The sequence below is a fragment of the Cupressus sempervirens genome, chromosome 10, assembly GCF_028749045.1.
Source record: "Cupressus sempervirens isolate cs-2001-9-10 chromosome 10, ASM2874904v1, whole genome shotgun sequence".
NCBI lineage: Eukaryota > Viridiplantae > Streptophyta > Pinopsida > Cupressales > Cupressaceae > Cupressus > Cupressus sempervirens.
Genome location: NC_143127.1, coordinates 531,926,059 through 531,953,643, shown reverse-complemented (window position 1 = coordinate 531,953,643; position 27,585 = coordinate 531,926,059). Strand labels below are relative to the sequence as shown.

Below are 27,585 nucleotides of genomic sequence, written 5' to 3'. Positions count from 1 at the left end.
ATTAAATCAAAGGTGGCTTATTTTAATGGATAGACCTTTATTATTTATGCTACATTGGGAGATTAAAAAGGGAAGTGATTCTTGTTGAATAAAAGAAAAAGAAAAGCATTCCCAAAAAAATAGCTTAAAAAGCACTCTTGAAATAATAGTGATAAACATTCCCAAATAAAATTGTGTTAAAAAAGCAATCCCCAAAAATAGTATAAAACCAAAAAGGTGCTCTTTTGAAAAAGCTGCCAAGAATGAGGCTCTTATTTGGGCATGATAAAAATTGATATTGCTTATGCTTCTACTCTAGAAGGAAATTGTGCTTCTTTTGGTTGGTCTATGAGGATGAAACTCCTTGCAAGCAACACTCTCCAACTTGTTGAGAGATACAGACTGGAGAATACTCTAGTGACTTTATTCAGAGATCACATTCGGGCATATTGGAGTTGACATTTTTCTGAACTGCAGAGTTTATTGGATATCAGATTTGCAGAGAAGAACTTTTAAGATTGAGGGCTGAACTTCTATTTTGTTGGTCGGATTCTCTCCTTGCTTGCCATATCAGTTCCAGTCATCCATATCAATTCTTGCAAGTCTACGTGAGGATTTTGGGACAACCATTAGTGTTTAAGAAGCTCATATCTACATTTACTAAAGATCATAGCTATTGTTTGACACTTCTACACCCGGTCATACCATTTTGAGCAGTTTGATGAATAACCTAGGGATTTTAAAACCTGCAATTGATGGTTATTTTTTGTGCAGTCATTTAATTTCATTACCAGCAAAAGGGTATGTCTTATTCGTGTTTATAATTAGATTATTCCTCCATGTATCTTCAATTTTGTCAGTACATTCAATTTTGGACAGACTTTAGAAGTGAATATCGCAAGCAGTTTCCTGTATATCTGATGTCATAATATTGTATTTGTTGGAATATAAATCAGCTCTTTTTATTCTATCAAACAATATTAAATTCAAAAGCAAACAAAAAAAATCCAGACCAGGACATGGCTGCATATTACAACCATCCACTCAACTTTCCTTCATTTTCTCAATTGACACATTTATCTTAGAATAGTATTTATCCAAGCTAAATACTACTCATTTTGCCTACCCTACTCATACATATGATGGTCCTAACTCCCGCCCTTGCTACCATTGCCATTGCCTCCTTATGATAAGGATACTGAGCCACGTCGAATGGAATCCGTTGGCAAAGAATAATTTGCCAATGGCATCATGTGTATAATCAATGATTCACATAGCGGATTAAGAGCATCACTTGTCAACTTGTGTTTCCCCTAGTTTCTACCAAATAGGCTCCTGAACTAGAAGAAGTTAGCATACATGCAACTTGCCTTTACAAAGTATTAGTAGAACCATAGTTTAAAAACTTGGCGAAATATTGCCAATCTCGCAATATTTCGTGAAGTGAAAACCCAGGCGATTATATCGTGCCAAAAACTGGTAGTGAAATATGGAAAAATATCGTGGCGAATATTTAAGAATATAACGTGGTAAATGCCAAAACTCGCTGGAATATATCATGGAAAAGTCTTGGGCAGGACATTTTAGGTTTATCGTTTATGTTAAAAATATTCATTGAAAAGTCTTATGACTCTCATTGGTCTCCATCACGACCTAGTCGACCCCCATTTGTATGGACTCTGCATTTGAAACTTGCATTTGACTCCCATTTGTCTCCCAACCTACATTTGACTCCCAACATTTGACGGCTCGACGACACTGTCTGGAGTCTACAGTTGGCATTCGATGACACTACTAAAGTCTGGAGTTGGTATTTGACAGCATTTGACAGTTGACAAAATAAATTAATCCATCAATTTGGACTCTTGAGATTTATGGTAGCTTGCAGATTTGGAATTTTTTTTTTTGGTATTCCCGAGTATGTTACATAGCATTTTACTATTTTGTAAATTTTCCTTGGTATATTATAAACATATTTAGTTAATCATTTTTGTTTTAAACTTGATCTATTTTGTAACAATAAAATCAAAATATTATGTTTTGGTAAATAATTAAAAATTGAAAATTATATTTTCAATTTTAAATTTCCTAGAATACTATATATATATATATATATATATATATATATATAACTATTAAAATTTTAGTGTAATACTATTTACTAATTTAGTAATTTGCTGTAATTCAAATTTAGTATTTTAAAATTTACGATAATTTTAAATTACTAATTTTATTTTATTTTTTATTTAACTTTAATAGATTTATAAGTAATATTTTTAATAGATTTAATATTTTAATAAATTTTAGTAGATTTATAATATATAAATATTAAATTGATTCATTGTAAATTTGGACAATATTATAAGAAATTGTCTATTTTCAAATGTTCGATAAAAGTGCTGATTTATTGCCGAAATTTTGGCCGAGCTTTTGCTGATTCCGAGATTTTCAAAAATTTTGGGTTGGCTGAGATGTGGCTGAAATCGAATTTTTAAACTATGAGTAGAACTATGTGGCTGGCTTTAATGGCACTTCAACGTATGAGACAAAGAAGAAAATGTTTGCAGTTCATATTCTGCCTTTATTTTGGAGGGGCAATTCGCAATTGCACTAACCATGGAACTGGTGGTTTGGGTTTCACCATCATGGTCACCCCTCTCAGCTTCATGCTCAAAAGCATAATTGGATTCAGTTTCATTTTTACTTTGAACCTCAACCTCATCCTCACTCATGCCATGTGAACTCATAATGGCACTACAATAAACAATATAAAATTTATTAGTTCATAATTTTTAAAAATAAAATTCAGACTATGCATATAGTTGTGGACATAATGCAAGGATTAAGACAAAAAGATCTTCACCATCATGGTCACCTCTCTCAGCCTCATGCTCAAAAGCATAATTGGATTTAGTTTCATTTTTACTTTGAATCTCAACCTCGTCCTCACTCATGCCATGAGAACTCATAATGGCACTACAATAAAACAATATAAAATTTATTACTTCATAATTTTTTTAAATAAAATTCAGACTATGCATATAATTGTAGACATTAATGCAAGGATTAAGACAAAAAGATTTTCATTTTGTTTTTGTCTTATTTTAGATAGCACGAAGCACAAAAGAAAAGGATACACAATTAAAAATCTTTGCTAACTTAGAATTTTATTGAAGATTGTAGCTGCGATAGAGATCTTCATCTCTGATTTTTCTATTGAGAAAATACCTATATATTGTGTCAACAGCTTGAGAAGAGATTTATAATAATATTTGAGATGATATTATATGAAAAAGACCTGTCATGTGAGAAGTCATGCATTTGGAAACATGAAGAGTCTTGTATTTGGAAATTGAAGAGACCTTCGGGTGTAATATGAAGAGTATCTCATTTTCAATTTATATATGTGACTGCTTAGTGTAATTAGATATGGCATCAAGTGAATGCATTGTACTTGAACATTTTATTATCACTAAAAGAGATATTTTTCTAGTGTAATTGGATTTTCCCTTCAAGTTGAAGGGTTTTCCCAAGATAAATGTTTTGTGTCTTTTGTACCTATTTTGATCTTCTTTATTGTTGTTTATCTTTATTTTGGGGCTAAACATCAACATGGTATCAGAACTAGGTTAGATAACAACAATATAGGAGTATAGAGTTTTCAAGGTAGTTGTATGTTAGATCCTACCTTGTGTATACTCACTACTAATCAAATTCTTCTCATGTCATCTTTGATATCTCCATTATGTTTCCAAAATTTTTGGCAAACCAAGTTTGGAATCGAAAACACCATGCAACGGAAAAGGTATGCAGAGCTACGAATAAAATTGTAATTTGGGAATTTTTATAGGGATGGAAGAGGAAAACAGTGTTGCGGACTCTTGAAAGGGAGTTGAATCACTGAGGGGCTCCATACCCTATATTACCAACATTCTCGATGCTTGCCTGCCAATGTCGTCTCCAAAGTTGGATCAGATTTTGCCTATTCCACTGCAACAGCCATGCACCCTCCCTCTACAATTCTTGTTGATGCCAAAACCACAAAATTCCATGTCGATTTTAGTGGTCGTCCCAAGGAGCACCTACTTTGAGTGAACAATGTGTGTGAGTGATTGCCTTGCAGTGGGAGTCACAAGAGAGAGTGCCAAAAACACTGAAGCGGATGGCGGAGGACCAATGGTGTAGTTGGTTGCGCACTTTATCTTCGGAATCATCATTTCCGTGTCCCCGCTATTAATTTTAGTGTAGTTCCAGTAGGATAAAACTCACTAAAGATATATATATGACATATATACTTAATTAGATATATTACATATATTATATATGCGTGTTAAATAACAAACAATTATATTATATACTAATGAATAGACACGTCTCGTAAAGAGGCATGTCTATCCATATTTCATATAATATAAGAGAGGTAGTTGCCATTTGGAAAGCACATACCACAAACGCAGTGCTACCGCATTTCCAGAGATCCTCCAAAGTTAACATGGTATCAAAGCCAGGTTTGCATATGTAATAAAAGAAATATTGAAGGGGCAACATCCTAAAAAATGCAAATTCCATTACCACTGAATTAGACATGAGCTCGCTGAGGATGAGATCTATGGGGAGAGTGGAATCTTGTGGGCCTAATATGCGATGTCTTTGGTTATAGATGACTGATCTGCACGATAATGTCTGTAAGTCTTGCAAAGATCAAATAGTAAGCCTGGTGCCATGCTCGAATGCCTTCATGTCACGTTCTTTGCAGAGCTCAATGTCCATTAAACCCACATGATGATTGAATGGCTCACATTATCCTATACTGAATGGTGTTCGACTTGTGTTGCTGAAGGTTTCTTCTGAGACAGGGCAATGCACAAAGAATTGTGATATAGAGTGAGCTCAAGTATAAAGTGTGGCTTGGTCCTAACCCAATATTTGCCAACAAGCCCAATAATATTAGAGAGGCGGCAGGAAGTTAAGGTGCAGGCTTTGGAGTGTAGAGGAATGAACAGAATGCAGGCTTGCATAGCAAATGCCCTAAGGGCAATAGTGAGCAGGAGGTTGCAGTTTCAATTCCTGCCCCCTATCAAATAACAAGACACTCATTCCACATTCGATCAGGTATTGCTATTCACGAGTACGAACAGTATGTTCCTTCGCTAAGGGAAAAACTTTATCATCTATTCAAGCTTGTACATTCTAATCTTTTTAATTCTCATCCACATGCATAGGTTGCTTCTTTCAACTAAACATATCGTTTCTTGCACTTATTAGCTCATTATGATATTTGTCGAGGAATGGACAATAATCATCATTAAATTATCCATATATGAATATAATTTTACAAACCGAGAGTAACGTAGGTAGATGTGGAAAACCAAATGCTTGATGGCTTATATAGAGTGTATCAGATAGTGACCCCACATACTCGAGCACACAATCCTTGAATCGGTCTAGATTGGATGGGTCTATTAAGAATTGTGGGTGTGGGCCCTAACAAGGTAAGTACATGTGGTATATGATTTTAAGTCTTCTATTATTATTATGAAGTATATTGTCAAGTTAATTCTATCATTAATATGGAATTAGATAAATGAGTACGAATTAGAATTGTTAGTAATTTTTAAAAGTTTGAGTTAAATAAAAGGGGATACAATATAAATATAATCATATATATTTATATGTTATTTATTTAGAATAGATAAATATCTAATAAAGAGAAATTGATTATTAAGTAATCATAATAACAATTGATTGATAAGTAATTATTATGATGAGAGTCATATTAAAATAAGACAAGTGTCTAAAACTATAAGAGTCATTTGCCTTGATCTTTCTTTCCGAGAATATTATTGCAAGAAAAGGGAGATTGATTTCAGACTTAGAGGGAGTTTGACAGCTCTTCAAAGGTAACATTGGATGAGCAGTTACGAAGATTGATATTCAGAGGAGTTTGAAAGACCATGTGTGTGACTACATGGTGTTAATGAGCCTCCCCCCAGTGTACATTATGAGGAAGTGACGACTTCCAAATTATTATCACTTGTATTTGCAAAAGTTATTGAAAGGTGACAATCTTACAATAACTTAATTTTCTATTATGATGGTTATCATACGATGTCTATGGAGATCGTGATAGATTATACTTTGCATAGTGGATGTTCATATGGTAAGCATTATGAGAATGCTTGTGCACATAACTAATGAACATTTTCAGTACATGGTGAATGTTATACAAATTGATGTTTAGGAGAACTCACAATACTTGGTGAATATCTTGCAACTCGACATTCAGGAGGCCATTTCTTAAAGAGTACATGGTGAATGTCATATGAGATGACAGAACGCCATTACTCCCAATATTAATACTCAAAGTATTTGGTGAATATCATTTGTTGATATTCTCGTGGCCAATACTCGTGATATCAAATGTGATATCAAAATGTTGAATATCTTATGATCAAAGATATTCTTATATTACATTGAGGTAATAAATGGTCTTATGTTTATCCTCCCTTAATAAGAGCGAGTGTTAATGTTAGTGTAGTTTTAGTCGGATAAAACTCAGTAAAAATATATATATGAGATATATATTTAACATAGTAACACAGGGATGCATCCCCCCTCTTTTTGCCCCACGTCCCGGAGACTCGAATGCACCGGGGACTTGGGGACTGCGTCCCCCCATCCCCAGCGGCACCACTAGATTCTGCCACCTCTGTTGCGGATGGGGGACATCTCAATGTTGACTATTTGTTGATTCGACTATTTATGTTCAATGTTCGATGTTCCAATTCAATCCAATTTTCAAGTATTTACTCTTTTACATCTTTATATCTTATATTGCAATACATATTTTCATAACTAGCATTTAAAGTACCATATGTATATAAACACACATACACCCATCCCCCACCATCCCCAAATTAAGGCTCCTCTGTCCCCTCGTCCCGGAAACTTGTCCCCATGTTCCACCATCCCCCCGTCCCCTAAGGTGGTGTAACTATGATAGTTAAAAAGATATATTATATGTGTGTGTTAAATAACAAACAGTTATATTATATACTAATTACAAAGACATGTCCTGTGAAGGGACATGTCTATCCATATTTCATCTAATATAAGAGAGATGGTTGCCATTTGGAAAGCACATACCACAAAGGCCATGCTACTACATTTGTAGTGATCCTCCAAAGTTAACACCCACCTATCCTTCCCATGATCTCGTTCGGCATCAGCCACAACTTATTGTTGGCTTCTCCATCAGTTTTCATACAAAGCATTTACAAGTTGCTTGTGCTATGTTATCTCTTGGCACCTTGTATTAGCTGACTTGGTACTACCATTTTGGCAATACGAAAGTATCATTGTTAATGCTTGATTATTTGAAGAAGATGATTTCTTTTGACAATGTCTATAAAAGCTATCCTAATGGGACAAATGGGTTCAAAGTTAGGTATGATTTACTTCACTATCTTTATTTTATTTCCTCCTTTATTTTTCTAAGATGTGGAGAATATTTCATTTAGTGCAAGTAGAAAAGATATAATAATTTGTTCATTTGGATGTTGTTTTCTACTAGAAAATGTTTCTATAGAATAATTATTATTTTTTATTAAATTTGAGGAGTATGGGAATCACAAGTGGCTTGCTAATATATATTTTATGATTATAAAGGTTGAAATATTATATACTAGTACTTGTAGGCATAAGAGCTCGCTATTAATTAGATCATCATATCAAGTCTATCTAATAGAGTTATAATCTGTATTTGCTGCATTGTAATGTAACATTCGATTTGTGTTTTGTGTGCCACCAAGTTTTGATATTATTGTGAGTATCTTTCAGTTCAATTTTAGATTGAACCTAAAGATTTATTTTTCGAGAAGTTTAAACGACAAAGAGACAAGTATTCTATACCCTTGAGTATGGATCACACTTTTTTTTATACAATTGGAAATAGTTTATACTTTTAGCATTGCCTGTATGATTTTATTACCAATTTCTCTTGGGTGCAGGATGCATCAAGAAGAATGACATTATGAGAGATTACATGCAAAAGTCATGAACATTGGAACAATTGCTTACAGTCTAAGTCACAAGGTTTGAATTTGAATTCGAGTACAGCAACTATAAAATTCGAATGAAGTTCAGGAAAGACAGAAAATTTTGGAGAGGAGTTAGGAAAAATGCCGCCTCAACAAACTCTGCTCGAGACGAATGTTTCAGAAAATGCAACCTCAACAAACTCTGCTCATTCACATTGGATTTCCTCAAACTTACGCTCATTCGCATTGGATTTTATAGACATTTCTACTTGACAATACCCTACAAACTCTGCCAGCAATTTCTAAATTTATTTGACGAAGTCCTTTTTTGGCAGTCGAATGAACAGCAGATTTTAACGAATTTTTTAGGCAAGTTTCAAATTCAACAATATCCGAATATCAAGCTTGATATTCGCCGAATCTTGTGACTTAGCTTACAGTCATGGGACTGAATTGATGATACTCATAAAAAGTATTTTAAGCTTTGGACTTGACAGAGGAAGATGTCTAATTCTTTGAAAGCTTATGTGGCAATGCAAAAATCAAATTGAAATCAGCTGTCTTATTGTGGTGATTTTCTGAGAAGGAGGCTTTGTTGAGAGAGAATCTCAGCCATTCTTATTCATTCTATTAATGAGTTCTTCTCTGTGAAAGAGAAGTTCAAGGTGAAATCCCTTGCTCCACCCTCTATGATTAGGTATGGTGGACCAACTTTTGCAAGTAGCCACGGTGGAAATGCATTCTTCTCTAGGAGAAGTTTGAGGTGAAAGCCCTTGGACCACCCTATGCGAGTAAGCATGGTGGAAGTCATGTGTATGACTCCATGACTTTAATTTTATGTGCTTATGAAGTAACTATTGTGAATTATGTTATGCTGAGATAATATGTTTTAATGAGAATCTATATGATGAGAATTTAACATTGACATCTCTGATTGCAGCTATATGTGCCTGACATACTAAAGAACTCTCTCTTGCTAAGAGGGAGTGTTGAAGATTGTAGCTGTGATAGAGATCTTTATCTCTGATTTTGCTATTGAGAAATTACCTCTACATTGTGTCAACAGCTGGAGAAGATATTTGTGATAACATCTGAGATAATATTATATGAAAACGACCATGTCATGCAAAGAGTTGCGCATTTGGAAACATGAAGAGTCTTGTATTTGGAAATTGAAGAGACCTTCGAGTGAAATATGAAGTCTCTCATTTTCAAATTATATACGTGATTGCTTAGTGTAATGAGATATGGCATCAAGTGAAAGCATTGTACTTCAACATTTAATTATCAATAAAACAGATATTTTTCTGAAGTGGCTTGGTTTTTCCCTTCAAGTTAAAGGGTTTTCCTAAGATAAATGTTATTTGTCTTTTCTACCTAGTTTGATCTTCTTATTGCTGTTTATCTTTATTTTAGGGGAAAACATCAACAAATTTTACTCGTGTTTTTCTTTCTTCAAGTCACATGAAGCAAAAAAGCAGAGGATACACAAATTTTTCATACTAATTTGACAAAAATAAAAATAAAAAAATTGAACAATGAAAATATATACTACTCAAAGTAATTCCAATTTGTAAAATAGAACCAAGTATGACTGCCATGTCTATGAATATGGTATTTTTTCAAATTTCAAAGTTGATTCTTGATGACAATATGAACAAGAAAGTCATCACTGGACCAATTCCTATTCAAGCCAAGAAAAGTGAACCTGACAACTTACATTAAAACTACAAAAAATATGAGCTGTTCCAAGTCCCCAATTATTATATTTTCAATCAATTATAAGTATAAAAATGCCTCTAGAACAAGACTGAGCCCATGGACTTAACAACAAATCTCTACATACATCTTTTTCCTGCACTTCCTTTATAACCCTTATCTATAGCCTATAATTTCAAAAAGACTTTTTATAACATGAAGACTCGTCTACAAGTATCAATTTTAACACGTTCACAGCTTGTTCTCATAAACTTGGTGCTTTAAAGTTGGTGTTTTTCATAAAGCAATCATGAAGGACGAGAGACATTGTTTGTAGCTACTTCCCTACCCCCACAAGAAAAAATAATGAAAGCACCAATAGGGTTATGTGACTCCACTCCACATGAACACACAATTGTGTAAAGTTGTAAACTACTAGAAATTACAAAATTGTCCCCCCATTCAGCAATTTTGTTGCCAACTATGAAACGCTTCATTTCTTCATTTTTTCAGAGTCTTTCCCCGATTTTTGAACTTCCCATAGATGCTCTAAACCACCTCCAAGGTCATGTTCAGCACTAAAAACTTACTATTGGCTTTGAAACCAAGACAGAAAGCACAAATAGATTTTTGGCAACTTTCACAGAAAGTGACAACTTTTAATGCTTGTGCAACTGCTTCAATCCAATTTATGAATAAGAGATGAGGGAAATTTCTTGTCCAGATATTTATATATTTTAAAAATACAAATTACAAGATAGTTACAAAACGCATAAACTCAAGAATAATATAACTTTCTCTTTCTAAAATTCTATTTGAGGATGTCATTAGGACATCTACAAAAGAAAAACAATGGGGATATTGCCTGACATCTTAGGACATCTGCACATTCCGAAATACAGGCGCTGTCCCCAAGGACACTTACACATTTGGGTTGGGGAGTTTAGGAATAGCATGTTGGAAAAATCATGTCTCTGTGCCTAAGACATCCAAGATGCCTATCAAACCTGGGGAGGTGAGGCATTCTGTTGAATAGCTATTTGGTAGTAGAAAGAAGGGATGGTCATAACTGCATTATCATTCATCATAAATAATTCCTCGATAAAACTCTTGGATGATACAATTATCTATGTACAAATTAAAAATTACATGTTATACATTGGTAACATTAATATTTCCTTAATCTCACTACATTTTAAAGTCTAAAGACCGATTATAAGTTAAATCACCATTCCTGATAGAATCTTACCTCAAGTAAAACATCTGGATTAATATTAGTGAGTGTCTCGACTGCAGCATCTGTTTTAGTCATACCAACCTGCTATGCAATTAGATTCAAAAAATAAGTACAATAAAAATTATAGCTTTGATATCATGCATTTCCTGCTACTTTGCAGGCAATCTTCAAGCATATAAAATTCTGTTTGAGAAAATATGTTTCTGCAACTGCCTTAGCCTTGGACACAGAGATCCAAGGAAGCCGAAAGCTGGCATGAAAGCATTAAATCAAATCAGAATGTCATAATTTTTAAGATCAAAACAGAAAAAGGATTAAAAAACAGTAACAGAATTTAAATAAAAATACTATTCCTAAAACAGGAAGAAAATATATATTGAGAGAGTTAAAGATTTTAAGATCAAAACAGAAAAAGGAATAAAAACCAGTAACAGAATTTGAATATTAATACTATTCCTAAAACAGGAAGAAAATATATATTGAGAGAGTTATCTTTGGTGCTTTCTTGAGCTCCATTATGGATTTAAATCGCATACTTTTATCAAAACTTAACTATGAGACATTTGAGTCAGATACATTGGTCAACTCTCTCATAAGAGAAATTCTTTAGCTGTCAACCTCCCTTGAGAAGACATGTCTGTGGAATCATTTTCTGGTGACATTGCATTGCCGGACCTTGATAAAACACTTACAGGAGGCTAACCATGTGCTGGTGGATAGGCTTGGGGCTTATATATGGCATGATTTAATTCTTGGCCTCTAACAAAAGCTCTATTGAGTTTTTACCACATATTGCTTGTCTCTTTGGGTTGGGCTACTGTTCTAATTGCTGTTGCAGACATTTCATTAAACGTTATTTTGGCCATTTCAACAGCCTGCACTCAACAGTTTATGAATAATGAAGATATCCACTAAATGTATGTTTTGTTACTGCTGATAGCATTCCATCTGACCAAGTACAGTTGACTAGGCAAGCATTGCCTCATTTCTGGGAGGGAGATTTTGAGCTCCCTAACATTGACTTGTTGCATAACCCTGATAAATCCGTCTTCATTATTGTGCCTGCTGTCTGTATACTACTGTGGCAAACTTTCCAACACCAACCTCTTTTTTAAAACAGACAGTGTAATCATTAGCATTATTTGCAGGAGCTGAAATCTCTGTGGCTATCTTAGCAGCATGTACAGCAGGGCTAGCACAACTCTTAAAGGGAGATACTAATCTTGGAGTTGTTATTGTTATATTTTTAACCAGAAAAGCATATTACCAATATACTGAAGATTCAGAAATTACACAAGAATAAATTGCACAATTATTTATCCATGGAAAACCCTCCACTTGGGTGAAAACCCCAACCACACCAAAAAAATCCTTTATTGAACACAAAATATGAATACAATGTTCTCAAGCTTAATCAGAATTGTAAACTCTTAACAATATTAAAAAGTACATGTTTTACCAGATCAAACAACACAAGCTCAGCATCTATATATATAATAGCAACTGTATGTATCACACAGCTATAATATTATTGACACATGAAATGATCATATATTGATCATACACAAGAAAGGGCCTGAAGCAGATGAAACAAACACAGATATCAAAATGCCTGAAGCGGAACCAATGCTAGCTCTCACAGCCACAATCAGATCACACTGTTTTCTTCAATGATACCCACACACTCTAAACTCTGCCTACACTTGACCCCGCCCCAAAAGACCGAAACAGCAGGTAGCCAAAAAGTCACCGCCTGAGACATCATTAACACCCAATGGCAGTTAAATGTATGCTGATTCATATCAACAGTCAAGATGTTTCTTACATTTATCAATCACTTAATATGGAACAACAAACACAGCTGATAGAGGAAGATGTTCATCACATGATCATTGCCAATGATCACAGTTAACTCAACGAAGCTTGGTGCATGATGAAACTTCATTACTGATGGTGATGTTTATGGAGTCATTTCACCTCCAACTCATCAAATACAAAAACCCTAATGAGATAAGTAAGAATACGGTGGAAAAATAGCTGACCACAAAACTACAGCTGCTAGAATACAGAGAGTTTTGAGAGAACAACCTGAATAGAAACTCAATCAATGGAATAAAGTGCAGATAATGCTTGAAGAGGAGCCAACGAAGAAAACATGAGAAAGGAATAGTCCATCAAAGTCAATCTCATAAAGTTTGAGAACAAGATAACATCAAAAAAGGAAAATAGCAAGCTCATCACAAGTACAAGTGTCATCTCCTACTGCCAGAAAACATTAACACTCCCTCTATGCAAAGAAGATATCGTTTACAAACATTCAAGTCATGGAGTATTTCAGCCTGACAAACACAATGGCTACGCCTGTATCTGTAAAAACTAAAACTTTATCACAAATTCTCTCAATGTGATAGCATCATGGATTAATTGAACATAACGTTCACCACAACTATTCCCATGTGTGAAATAAACAAAGTCTCATCACGATGTCACTCGACGTGATGTTGTCATGGAGTTTATCAACATGACATCATTTGTGGCTACTTCGATCAATGTGTTCATTCCCAAAACCGCAGATTGAATCCTACGAACCTTGCCTTCTAGATCCTAGGATATCCAACCGGTTATGACCAACTTGACAGGATCAATCACTTTGATCTGGATGCTCTGTGCCTCTAACTCTGCAAAACCAAGGCGGGTACACCTGATCCTGGACAACAATCTTAAATCCAAGATGCTTTAAAGCAGAATGATTAAATGCAATCAAGGTCTCCCGAAATGGCAAGAAGATTAGGAAACTTCTAGATCACTTAAGTGAATATAAATCTTGAGTAATAGCCTCAAAATATGATTGCTTCAAACTTGTAAATGCTGAAAAGCGAATAAAGATAATGATTAAACAAAATGTGAAATTGTTTTAAATCAAAAGATGTAATAGATTTCAAACCAGGTGAATATAATAGTTTCAAATGGAAAGATACAGAATGCTTGCCAGCCTATGAATTAGAAATTAGAAGAAACTTAATGACAAGTGCCGAAATTTTAAAAAAGGAAGCAAAATAGTGAAAATCACAATTTGCAATATTCGACTTTATTAAGTTCTATTTATTACACTAAAAACAATTTAATTATCAGGATATGACTAATCAATTATATCTACGCACATTCAAACTAGTCTATTTTATTTTAACTCAAAAAGAGAAAAAATAGACACAAATATGGAAAGAATTTGGTATTTCACAATATTTGCAGTTATCAAGTTCAAAAGGCTACAATTGATTTCAATCTACTTATCCTGGTATTGAATTATTCACAGAAAATAAAACAATCATAAAGGACAAAATTATAATATTTAACTTCTAAACTTTGCAAATAAAAATGAATTCCTTACTAATATGCTTGAAATAAAATGCAATGAAGACACTCGGAAACAATGCTTAATTCACTACAATTCAACTCCAAATAACTCATAAAAATATTTGCCAATAGCTTTGAATTCACCAGCTTAGATCAATCATTCAACCTTTGCCAATGAGAAAATTATATATCACAAGTGCTTAAGTAAATTGCAGAGAGTTCTTGAAAATTGTGTATGTAAAAAATTTGTGTCCCTTGTCTGATTTTACATCATATATTTATAGAGCACCAAAAGGCATCAAATGCCTTTTCATACATTGCACCTCTTCATAAAAATTAACTAATCAAACGGTTCCTATGTATAATTTGCATAGTCCTCTCAAGAAGATGTTTTAATGTTCCTCTTATATACGAAATCACAATAGGCATTAGAAACTTTTATATTCAAATAAAACAAAATGGGCAACAAAGCCCTTGTCCTGAGGCCCTTCGAATATCATCATGGAGCGAAATGTAATTCAAATTGATGTTGACTAGAACATTTTGATCTTGAAATATTCTTTAGCATTTATCCATGACGTCGCTCAAGTTCCTACTCTCTCCATCGTATACCTATGACAAAACAAAGTAACATCGGATATCAATGAACAATAAAACCTTAGTGATTTAAATCCTTCCATTTCCAAGGATAAATACAAGTCATCCATGCAAACCAATGTACTAGAGATCAAAGCCGTCAGATTCCCTTACGAAGTGCCTCAAGGTAACATCATATTTTTTTTCATTAACGAGTTTCCACCCTTTTAAAAATGTTTTGCCAATTGCACACAATGTATAACATTTCGACTGCGATATTTAAAATCTTTTATTTTCGCCATTGCAGGTGCCTTTCAATTGCCTTCAATGAGCGTCGATGCTTCTTGCTGATGGAGTCTTTGTTCAGTGTTATGAACTCATTGTAGCGCCTTGGTATTGTCTGAATTCCTTATCCATGGGATGATTCATGGTAAGGATACTAGAAACATGCATTGATTTCCAACATCGTTATGTATGCATTGTGTTGTATAGTCAAATTTTGCTTCTGCAGCGGCTTCCATATATTTGTTTATCGGACATCGTCTTGAAGATGTTATTGCCGCAAACTCGTATTGTTTAGCAATATCCAACATCTCAGAAATTATTTCCTTCATAGTATCGCAGTGTCCGGTACTCCTTGAAACCTAACTTACAATCTCTCGCTATTGTTTGTCTACAGGTCCATGAATTCCCCAAGTTGTTGGGTACCTCTATGAACTACTTTGCACATCACATGGAATTTAAATACTGTATAATTCCCAAATATGCAATATAATCAATTCTATTATATCAATGGCATCCAGTTGATGTCATTACCTCCTTACATTAATGGGAAACACATATTGTAGCTTAAATGTTATCTTCTTCATAATATTTGGTCATTCCACTTTTGTATTCAATTAACTGCCTTTCAATATCTTCTGATATTAAGGAAACTACAGGTGGAAGAAAGCCACTACTATAAGAATCAATTATTGTCTAAACATCAAACAAGGGATCTGACAATAGGTGAGAACTATAATGAATATTTGAGGAAGATTAGGAGCAAATATCCTGACACGTAGATTCAGAATAAGTCCAATGAAGTTATGTGCTTTATTAGCTGAATTGGTGTAGTCTATTGACTCTGATCTTTCATACTCTACTTGCATTCATGCTTTGATGACAAAGACATCGTTATACGGTAATGCTCAAATCTAGAAACTATGCACCTGAACAAGATGCCAAAAAATGAAAAAGAACCCTCCTTTCTACATTCTCTTAACTTTTAATATATTGTTTAAATATAAGGAGTCGGCAAGATCTAAAAAAATTGTCCTTGCCATGATGCTTGGGACTTCTAGAATTTGCCAAAATTTCAATTTCCATCAGTGGCTTTTATTGGGGACACATGCCCGTTGCGGGCATGATGAGAATCTTAGCTATCTCTGGGTGAAGCAAACCTGCAATATACAAAACGAAAAACAAGAATCAATCCACATAATATTATCAATAGGAACTTAAAATAAGTAGAAAGAAAGTGAGCAAGGGAAAGGAAACATCTTGAATGCTTCATTGGAAAAATGGCTTCAACTATTGTCTATGTACTGGGAAACCCTACATACATCCATTCGTGTCCTACAGAAAATATGAATGTTCTCCAGCCTTTTCAAAAATGATAAACGGTCCTAACCATAAGGCTTCAAATTTACCATGTTTCCCTTTGTCTTGATCTTTTGTGTTCCATTTTAAGACCCAATCACCTACCTTAAAAGATCTGTTTAGTCCTTTTGTCATGAGAAACTTAACTTCTTGTTGTTTATTAATATTTTGTTCCTACGCAAGCCTCCTAACTTCATCCAATTCAATTAGTGCTTTCAATCTATTTTCCATGAAGTTAATATCATCCAATTGCTCTTCAATAACAAATCTATAACCAGGAAGTAAGTTGTTTAAAGCTTTGCTTCCTTGCCATAAACCAAGTTAAAAGGGGAGAAACTGGTAAACTTTTTCATAGTGATCCTGTCTACCCACAGCACCAAATTCAACTTTGAGTCCCAAGCTCGCTTGTTGTTGTCTAACATCCTTGTGATAATCTTCAAGATGTTTTTGTTGCTAGACTCAGCTTTTCCATTACCTTGAGGATGATAGGAAGATGAGTATGACACAGTTATACAATATTTCCTACAAAATTCAGCAAATTCGTTAGATCGAAAACACATACCATTATCAGCTATGATCTTTTGAGGGACTTTAAATCTGATCAAGATTCTCAATAAGAAACTTGATCACTACTTTACTTGTAGACTGTTGAGTAGGTATGGCTTCTACCCATTTAGTGAAGTAATCTATTGCTACTAGAATCCAGCTATGTCCTCCACTTGATTTGTCACTAATCTCTCCAATGAAATTGATTCCCCACATCTGCAATGGCTCTTCTCCTTGTAATGTTCTTAGTGGGAGAGCACGGTCATATTTTAGCTTACCTAAGAATTTCTAACATGCCTCACATTTTCGCACATAAACATGATAGTCTTTAAAAAGATGGGGCCAGTAATAACCTGCTCGCAAAATTTTATGTGTTATAGTCCTTGCCGAAAAAATGACCGTCACACACTCCTTCATCCATTTCTTTAAGAATAACTGCAGACTGAGAGATATCCAAACAGAAAAGTAAAATTCCATCCTGGCTTTTCCAATACAAGTCTCCTTGAATAAGAACATATTTAGCAGCTTCTACCTTATTGGTTCTCTTTTGATTATCACTTAGATTATCTCTACATTTTTGTATGCCTTAAATAATAAACTATATTAGTATACCAAGGTCACCTTTCAATACTAACCTCAGTGTGATCATCAGTAACCTGATTGACTTGCACAGCTTCCAAATTTGATTCTGCCATAAGCTTAGCCAATCCTTGCCCTCCAACTAATTTTGTGCTTTGAATATGAAATGTCCCTTTTCTGATTTTTTATGATATTTCAAGCCTCAAATCAGATCTTTAAAATCAAACAGTTAATATCCCAAAGATCCACCAAATTCCTCAAGAAACCCCAAATCGGGTATGTTGAAAATAGTGCTAAAAGCTTCACAACTTCACAAATTATTAATGAATCTGAAAATGGAAATTTTTACAAAACTTTCAGCAGCATAACAGCCTACAAATTGACATTTCCAGATCCATATAGCCTTTACACAACAGCTCGAAAATGTAGGACCAAAACTATGCTCATCGGGCTCCCGAAATAGCACAAAATATGCCCGAAAACACCACAAGAACACTAATAATCTATCTCAGAAGTTTAATCACGTCCCAATATATATATTCAGATCTATTTTAACAGCTTAAAGTATAAAATACAGCAGCAACCAAAACTGATATGAAATACTCAACCGGAAACACCAAACTCTCACAAAAATACACCCGGAAACTCACAAATCTGCACTGTTCAGCACAAAGGCAAACTCTGTATGAGCATGCACATGGAATGGCTTCAAACTCCCGTCCTTAGCCTTCCTGGAAACCTGCAAACTCCCGTTCTTGGGTCTCCCTGGAAACCTGCAAACTCCCGTTCTTGGGTCTCCTTCTCCACAGGTTTGGCAGCCTCTGAAGAATAACAAAGAATGAGCGAAAATCAAGTCTGGAATCCCCCCCAAAATGCCTCCAAACCTCTTTAAAAAGGGCATAACTGTAACTCACGTCCAAGAGAGGTTAATGAAACATATTTTAATAATAATTATCATTTATTAGTCCAACGGTTTCCAAAGATTAACTCCCTTTTTCCGAAACTTCACTTTCTTGGGCCTGCCTGTCTTAGCAAAGATTATTATTTTTTTATTATTTGAAAAGGGGACATGACAAGTCCTCCCCTCCCAAACATTGCTTGTCCTCAAGCAATGGCTGAACAATAAACCAATCAATCCTCCTGGATCCCAAATGTAGTCATGAACTATACTACTACCAATTAACACAGACTCCTGCAAGATCCTCTGCAATATGACCAAGAGGAATCCATAATCAAACTGGCAATTATAGCTCAACCAAACTCCAAAATCACCATTACCACAGTAAAAAACCCATGAGACACAAACTCTTAGAATATCAAAACCCAAGTAAAGTGGACTACCAACATAGTAAATACCATCAATGCATTCCACTGGCCTATATGGAATGTACAATCCAACTCTGCAACAATGGTGAATGCTCTCAAATGAAACTATACCAAGTATGGAGAATCCACACACTGTACAACTCCTACAGTCAACACAACTCTGTAGATCATTGGCCACTGTCTCATAACCATAACTCCCATGCACCCCTAATGGTGAAAATCCATCACAAGATAAACAACAAGAAATGGAACCCAAACCAAATTTTCCTGCCATCAACTCCTCAGCATAAGGATCAATTGTTAACTGATGTACATACCCTGCAATATAATGTTGATTAAAAAAACCAACCTCAGTCAATAGCTCACCAGGAACAAGTGATACAACCCACTGTGACTGATCACTAGCTAAGTCAGGAGATGTCATAGCCAAAGGAGTAGAATCAATATCAAAACTTGCTGAAGCATCACTCCAAAACTCCTGCTCTAAGTCATGTATTATCAAGCTATCAACTATAGAACCTGTCGCCATGTCATGCCCATCACAACTCTCATCTCGAGGCATCAAACTATTCCATAACTGATGATAAGCACTAGGAACCAAAGTACATCTCTGTATCATAATCTCATCAACATGGTCATCAAAGGTAAATTGATGAGCGTACCTCACAGTATAATGCCGATAGAATGCGCCAATCTCAGTCAGTGGCTCAGACTGTAATCTAGATGAAACTAACTGCAATTGATCATCAACCATGTTGGAACTGACTACTACCTCCAAAGATATCACCAAGGGAGTAGTATTACTAGCAGGAACCATGCCAACTGTCGACTCACCAACATCACACATGACCTTTGATACATCTCTAGTCTCTGTGCCTTTAGTACTAGAGGCCACCACCCTGTCAGGCATACAATAATCTGCTACAATACCCAACTCAACTAAACTTGACTCTAGTGGGAATGAACCTGATATGCCAATGTTAGTATCAAGGATGGATGCATCCCCATCTCCACTGTCTCTGACAATATCAGCCATGGACATCCTCGAATCACCAAACACCATAGCTTGTGACTGTATAGAATCAGATAAAGACTGTAGTCGCTCTAACTCCATGGTCACCTTAGCCAAATGAAATTGTGACTCCTTGAAAGCCAACTGTGTACTCTCAAGAATCTCAGAAATCACCTCAAGCTGCTCAGTAAGCTCACTCACCTCATCTTCCTTGGCCAACAATGCATCATATGCTGTACTACCCCACTCCATAAGATAATCTCTGTCAGCTACCAACTGCATATAATTCTGTCTCAAAATCCGAATAGCCTCCCATAAAGAGTGGATCTCTGTCAAGGAAAGATAACTTCCTTCCTGCTCATCACTAGTAGGAGAACCCCATCCATAAATTGCTAATAACTGACGAGCAGCATCAAAATGTTGGCAAGTGATAGCAATGTCTCGGTCACTAACTCTCAACTGATTAGACACATGATGGCATTGGCTTGATTGTCTCCTACAAACCTCCTTTGATGCACTGTCTAAAGGAGTATCCTCAAAGTTACTAGTCTCTAGAGTATTACCATCCATGTCCCGTGAATCAACTCTAAAGCTCATATCAACATAGAGAGTATCAAAAACTATAGCACTGCTGTCCAACTCCTCTGTACCCAAAGAAACTAAGTCTTCAAAATTGCCCACTACATCCTCCTGGATGTCATCAATGCCAATATGATCCTGGGACTCATCTGTACACACTGCCAAATATGAAAGATCATCAACACATTCCAGCAAGTATGGTCGACTGGATATATGAACAAAGCCCAACACCGATGTATAAAAACTAATACCAACATCAGACAAGATACTGGCACAAGAAAAGACAACACCGTGTAATCTGCTAATCAAATCCATGATAGCACCCAAACAAACACTGCTACCAAAAAGTGTTAAAGATCTCCAGTCAATTGAATCCCAAATGCCAATATAACAATCTCGAGTCCATATTCGTAAACTAGAATCAATTGGTAACTCAAGCAAACTCCTCACCTGAGTAATATGACCAATACCAACTAACTCCACATACCTGTCATGATGAGATAATGAAGTCACAATACTATCTGTGTTCACCTTCAGCTGGTTGGAAAAATCATGTGAAGTACTACCAGCCTCAACCTCATGTGATGAAGCATCTAACTGTGCCTGGTACTCTTTCTCAGCAAAGTTATGAATGCTCAATGTCTGCTCATCTCTACCAGGTATCTCACCATCCTGCACAACAACATCCTCATAATCATCATCTGAACCCACTACACTGTAGTCACTGCCTGTTGTAACTATACCATCCTCAATACCTGTGGCATCACCCTTTGACAACTTGTAAACAATTGTCTCAATTTGAGTATCAAGTTGACCGTTACTATCAATCTGTGTAATATCCTTTCCCACCACCTCCTGTGGCAGAGTAGAATCTGAGACCTCTACCTGGCTATCAGCTAGTTTCTCAAACTCCTCATGCAAGTTCTTGGAAATTGTGTCATCTGTCCTGTGAGAAAACCTGCCAAATAGAAATCCAGTCAACTTATCCACCTTAGCTGGGTCAGATAATATGTCATTTATACGGTGGTGCTCAACCAACTGTTTAGACATGTCATGGCTTATTTTCATAAGTTTATCTCGAATGTCTAAATAACCATCCTTTCTACTATTTTGACCCTGGCTATCAATTGTCCAAGATCGTTCCCTCTGAGACTCTGTACTATACCTGTCCATTCTGGATAAAATAGAGTGTAACCCCAATAGGATATAACTTCTTCAAACACCAAGAACTAACATGCAAATGATTAGAAGTAGCATGCAACCATAGATTTGGACATGCAACTGATTAGAAGCAACATGCAACCACCAAATTATGACATGCAAGATCTGGGTAGTTGTCAAAACTGACATGCAAACTTCTACAACCACCAAATTCATCAAGAACTAACATGAAAATGATTAGAAGTAGCATGAAACCATATATTTTGACATGAAACTAATTAGAAGCAACATGCAACCACCAAATTATGACATGCAAGATTTGGGTAGTTGTCAAAACTGACATGCAAGATCTGGGTACTTGTCAAAACTGAAATGCAAACTTCTACAATCACCAAATTCACCAAGAACTGACATGAAAATGATTTGAAGTAGCATGCAACCATAAATTTTGACATGCATCTGATTAGAAGCAACATGCAACCATAAATTATGGCATGCAAGATTTGGGTAGTTCTAAAAACTGAAATGCAAGATCTGGGTAGTTGTCAAAACTGACCTGCAACTTCTACAAACCCTCAGGCTGGCAAGATCATGGCTCTGATACCATTGAAATGTCCCTTTTCTGATTTTTTATGATATTTCAAGCCTCAAATCAGATCTTTAAAATCAAACAGTTAATATCCCAAAGATCCACCAAATTCCTCAAGAAACCCCAAATCGGGTATGTTGAAAATAGTGCTAAAAGCTTCACAACTTCACAAATTATTAATGAATCTGAAAATGGAAATTTTTACAAAACTTTCAGCAGCATAACAGCCTACAAATTGACATTTCCAGATCCATATAGCCTTTACACAACAGCTCGAAAATGTAGGACCAAAACTATGCTCATCGGGCTCCCGAAATAGCACAAAATATGCCCGAAAACACCACAAGAACACTAATAATCTATCTCAGAAGTTTAATCACGTCCCAATATATATATTCAGATCTATTTTAACAGCTTAAAGTATAAAATACAGCAGCAACCAAAACTGATATGAAATACTCAACCGGAAACACCAAACTCTCACAAAAATACACCCGGAAACTCACAAATCTGCACTGTTCAGCACAAAGGCAAACTCTGTATGAGCATGCACATGGAATGGCTTCAAACTCCCGTCCTTAGCCTTCCTGGAAACCTGCAAACTCCCGTTCTTGGGTCTCCCTGGAAACCTGCAAACTCCCGTTCTTGGGTCTCCTTCTCCACAGGTTTGGCAGCCTCTGAAGAATAACAAAGAATGAGCGAAAATCAAGTCTGGAATCCCCCCCAAAATGCCTCCAAACCTCTTTAAAAAGGGCATAACTGTAACTCACGTCCAAGAGAGGTTAATGAAACATATTTTAATAATAATTATCATTTATTAGTCCAACGGTTTCCAAAGATTAACTCCCTTTTTCCGAAACTTCACTTTCTTGGGCCTGCCTGTCTTAGCAAAGATTATTATTTTTTTATTATTTGAAAAGGGGACATGACAGAATATCTATATTGAGTTCCTAAATTTGATTTATCCATCGATATTGTCTTCCGGTGGTCTCAAATTGCCTAAATATATCTTTAATGGCAGCGTTAGGCACATAAGCAATGACTTTGGCTCCAATCAAATAGGGTCTAAAAGATTTAACTAATTTAACAAGGGCATAAGCTTGCTTTTCATTTATATTGTGATTAAGTTCAGCAGCTTGTAAACTCTTACTAAAGAATGGTTGTTCATGTCGTCCATCATTCTTTTGTAACATAACTACAGCTATGGTATGATAAGAGGCGAACGAAAAGATTTGAAAAGGTTTCTTAAAGTCGGGGGATTTGAGAATTGGAGCTTCCTTTATAGCTTTCTTTATCTTATTAAATGCTCCTATAGCTTCATTATCCCACGCAATCTTCACTCCCTTCTTGAGCATTTTAGCAATAGGTTTAATGATCTTAGCAAAGTTCGAAACAAATCTCCTCACAAAATTAATCTGTCCAAAAAATGACTGGATGCCCTTAGTAGTTTTAGGGATTTGAATATTGTCAATGGCTGCTACTCTCTCACGATCTATCCTTACCCCTTCCTTAGAGACAACGTGCCCTAATAGTTTCCCTTCAGTGACTCCAAAATGACATTTTTTAAGGTTTAGGGAAATTTTGTATTCAAGAGCTCTTGTGAAAATCTTCTCCAAGTGTTTACAATGATCTTCTGCTCTCTTAGAATAGACAGTAAGGTCATCTTGATAAACTACCATAACTACATCAATCAGTCCATCAAAAGCGACATCCATCACCCTTAAAAAAGTAGCTCCCGCATTGGTTAACCCAAAAGGAATCCTAGCATAGACGTCAGTACCACAAGGAGTTGTGAATGCAGTCTTATAATATTCGAACTCCTTGACCTTAACCTCATTATATCCCAAGAATCGGTCCATCATAGATAATAGTTCATTTCCAGTCACCTTCTGCAACAAGATTTCCATATTAGGCAATGCGTAATTATCCTTTAGAGAAGATATGTTTAAATTTATGAAATCTACACAGTCTAATATCGCCATTCTTTTTTCTAATTGGCACCAAATTTAAAACCCATGTAGAGTACCTGATGGGTTTAATGATTCCGACATCTCTCAGCTTAATCAACTCATCCTTCATTTTTGGGGCTAGAGTTGGATTCATTGGTCTTTGCCTCTGGCTAAAAGGTTTAGCCTCACGCTCTACGGGTATCACATGTTGAAATAAATCTTCCCTATATACTTTCAGTTCATCATAACTCCACGCAAAAATATGTTTGTACTTCCTTAACAAAGAAATCAATTCAGCCCTAATCTTGGATGAGAATTTCTTCCCTATATGACCATTTTTTGGAGAATTTTCATTTCCTAGGTTTATTTCCGCAATATCGTTTTGGATCTTAGTTGATTTGCTAGATCTTGCACTTTCTCTCTCATCAAAGCTTCTTTCTAAGACTACAAGACCCTTAGGTATTTTGTTCGTCTTTAATTGAACTATTTCTTTCAAAATCTAATAAGCTCTCTATCATCTTCGAAGACTTGTCAATTTTGCAGGTTATCTGGTATTGGAGGTCTATTTTTCATCTCTACTTAAATGACCTCATTGAATGGAAGATAATTTGTTTGATAGCAAGGTTGGTCATTATGTCAGCCAGATAGTTATTTGACCTATCTATCCACTTAATAGAAAAGGCATCAAAATACTCTATCAAATCCCACACGTAATTTCAATATTACTTCAATCTTGGCTTCCTAGTTGAAAACTTATGCCTAATTTGGGATACAATCAAATCTGAGTCTCCTAAAACAATGAGTAATTTAATCTCATAAACCTTAGCAATATCAAGACCAATAATCAAAGCTTCATATTCAACAATATTGTTAGTACACTCAAAATTTAATAGGAATGAATACTTAAATATTTTCCCTGATGGTGAAATAAATATGACACCAGCCCCATTTCCTTCCTTACTGCAAGCACCATCAAAGAACATTTGCCAAATGTGATCACAATTTTCTTTTGCATGTATTGAAATACGGTCAACAACTTCAGAAGTAGGTTTAGTTTTACTTATTTGAAAGTTATCCATGTCAAAATGGCAAAAGTTGACTTCAAAATCCGGATTGTAATCTTCAATAATGTAATATGATTGGGGCTCTCTTTCAATTCTGATTTCTTTGCCTCCTACTGGTATGGTAGCGTAGGATAAATTTGGCTGCACATGACCACCAACCAGATTTGACCATTGTCGAGATAATAACATGCCATAACTTGTTGAAATCTCAGCTACAATGATGTCAATCCTGTATGATATTTGCGGAAATGCAGGAAAACAAAATTCAACATTTTTAATGATGCCTACTACTGGAATAGATCTATTATCCATAGCATAGCATTTGCCTTAATGAGTATCTACTTTAAGACCAATTTCTTTCATAACATCAATAGACATGATATTAACTGTTGCACCAGAATCAATCATACAATTTTTTACCAATTTTTTATTAATCGGCAAAGTTAAATAAAATGGGTCTACTTGACTTGAATTCTTATTCAATGCAGTCCCTAGATATACAACAAGTGATTCTTCATTATTTCTTGCATCATTTTCATTATTAACATCCTCTATGGTAGACAATATATTCACAATTTCCTCCTTGTAGTTAGGAAATTTCATCATTACCATTAGAGGAACAACAATTTTCAATTGAGACAATGCATGGTTAATGAAAGTATGACAATTAAATACCTGGTTACCATTATTATGCTTAACTGGCTATTTAGTTAGTTTTCGAGGCTGGTTGATTTCTGCTTGTTTAGCCTAAATTTGATTACCACCTCTTTTAGATGTTTCTCCCTGTTGTTGATTCTTTGCAAACATGCTGGTAGGATTTCTTTGAAATACACCCGTAGCCTTGTTCCTCCGCTGATAAGTATGTTTAGCTTGCTCTATAGCTGCGATAGTATAAGCCTTCCTTTCCCAACTATCAATTTCTGTAAGATAGGTGTTTCCTCCTCATTCGAAAGCACTTGTTAGACCCAATGTTGCTGACTTGATCTCCTGGAGTGATAGTCGGAATTTTGATCTTCCTCTAAAGAGTCATCTTCGTCTTTGCCCCACAACGGTCCTGATAATATGGCATTGACAAAATGTCGTTCTTCTCTTTCTTGGTTTTCTTCCTCAAAGACAGCTGGTGCAACAATAAAATATTCAAGATCATGAGGAAGTCTACATATATCACACCACGGTCCATCATTAATCATGTTGATTTTTTTTAAAGGATCCGTGGTATTCTTGACATAATTCGGTTTTTCAGATTTTCCATCTTTCCAGTTTGTAGTGTACGGCATGTCCTGCAATCTCGGTCTGTCATTTTTGTGGAATGACAACCTCTCATTTCTATTTTGTTTAATCTTTATGTCTTTGAGCATATCCATGATCTCTTTTAGTTCATCCTTCTTAAGGTTTTTAGGATTGTATAACTTTGGATCATCCCGTTTGTTCATTCTACTTGTCGCTTTCCTGTCATTTTCAATCGTCATAGCAACTTGGAAAGCTTGTGGCAGCGAAGAGGGCCTTTGATATCTTATCTCATGGTGAGCTTTAATATCGAATGCACTCAAGTACAAATCAATCAAGAAGGAATCCACTGGTCTGGTTTCTCTCGGAATTCTGTTTAAAACCTTATTAAATCTCTTATTAAACTCTAATACTGACTCATTGGTATTTTTCGTAATATTTGTCAATTCATGTGAAGCAAAAGATGTGTCATTGTGATCTCCAAATTGTTCAATGAACTTGATGGAGCCCAAAACTTTTGCAAAATTTAAGACCTCCATTTGTAAAATAATGAAGATTCATGATGGAAAGGCTCATTGATATCAAGGCATTATAATTCAAAGTAAATTAAGTGCAGAAATATAAAAGAACAGATCTTGAATGCATATTTTAAAGCACATCGGAGCAGGGATACAAGGTGAGCTTCCATGGATTATATGAGGAGACTATAATCATGGTTATCTACAAAAGAAGCTTGATTTGGAAGTATGGATGCTATTACATTAGTAGATAAAGCAAAAGCCTTTCATGGAGACTGCTCTTATTGAAATCTATTATTTTTTTGATAAATACTATTGAGATTTTTTCCTTCTAAGGGAGGAGTTTTGAGATTTGAACCAAGCAAGAGGAATTGAAATTTTTTTTTGAGCATACCTTCTCAAAGTTGCATAGGATCAAGCTGGTGTTGAATAGATCACTGATGGTTGGAGTGTCTTTAATACCAATTTTTCCGGCAAAGTAATTCGTAAGATTTTTATTCTGTTTTACAAT

The 27,585-nt window shown here is 35.3% G+C and overlaps 1 protein-coding gene across 3 annotated transcripts in view; it reads right to left on the bottom strand.

Annotated features, from left to right (window-relative positions):
* Positions 1-27,585, bottom strand: part of LOC149534986 (NAD(P)-binding Rossmann-fold superfamily protein) — a 329,460-nt gene that overhangs the window by 236,706 nt on the left and 65,169 nt on the right. For all 3 annotated transcript variants that reach the window (XM_089807115.1, XM_089807117.1, XM_089807116.1), the window contains exon 5: positions 10,966-11,034. In XM_089807115.1, the coding sequence (XP_089663241.1) occupies positions 10,966-11,034 (69 nt within the window). The remainder of the gene's footprint in view (positions 1-10,965; positions 11,035-27,585) is intronic.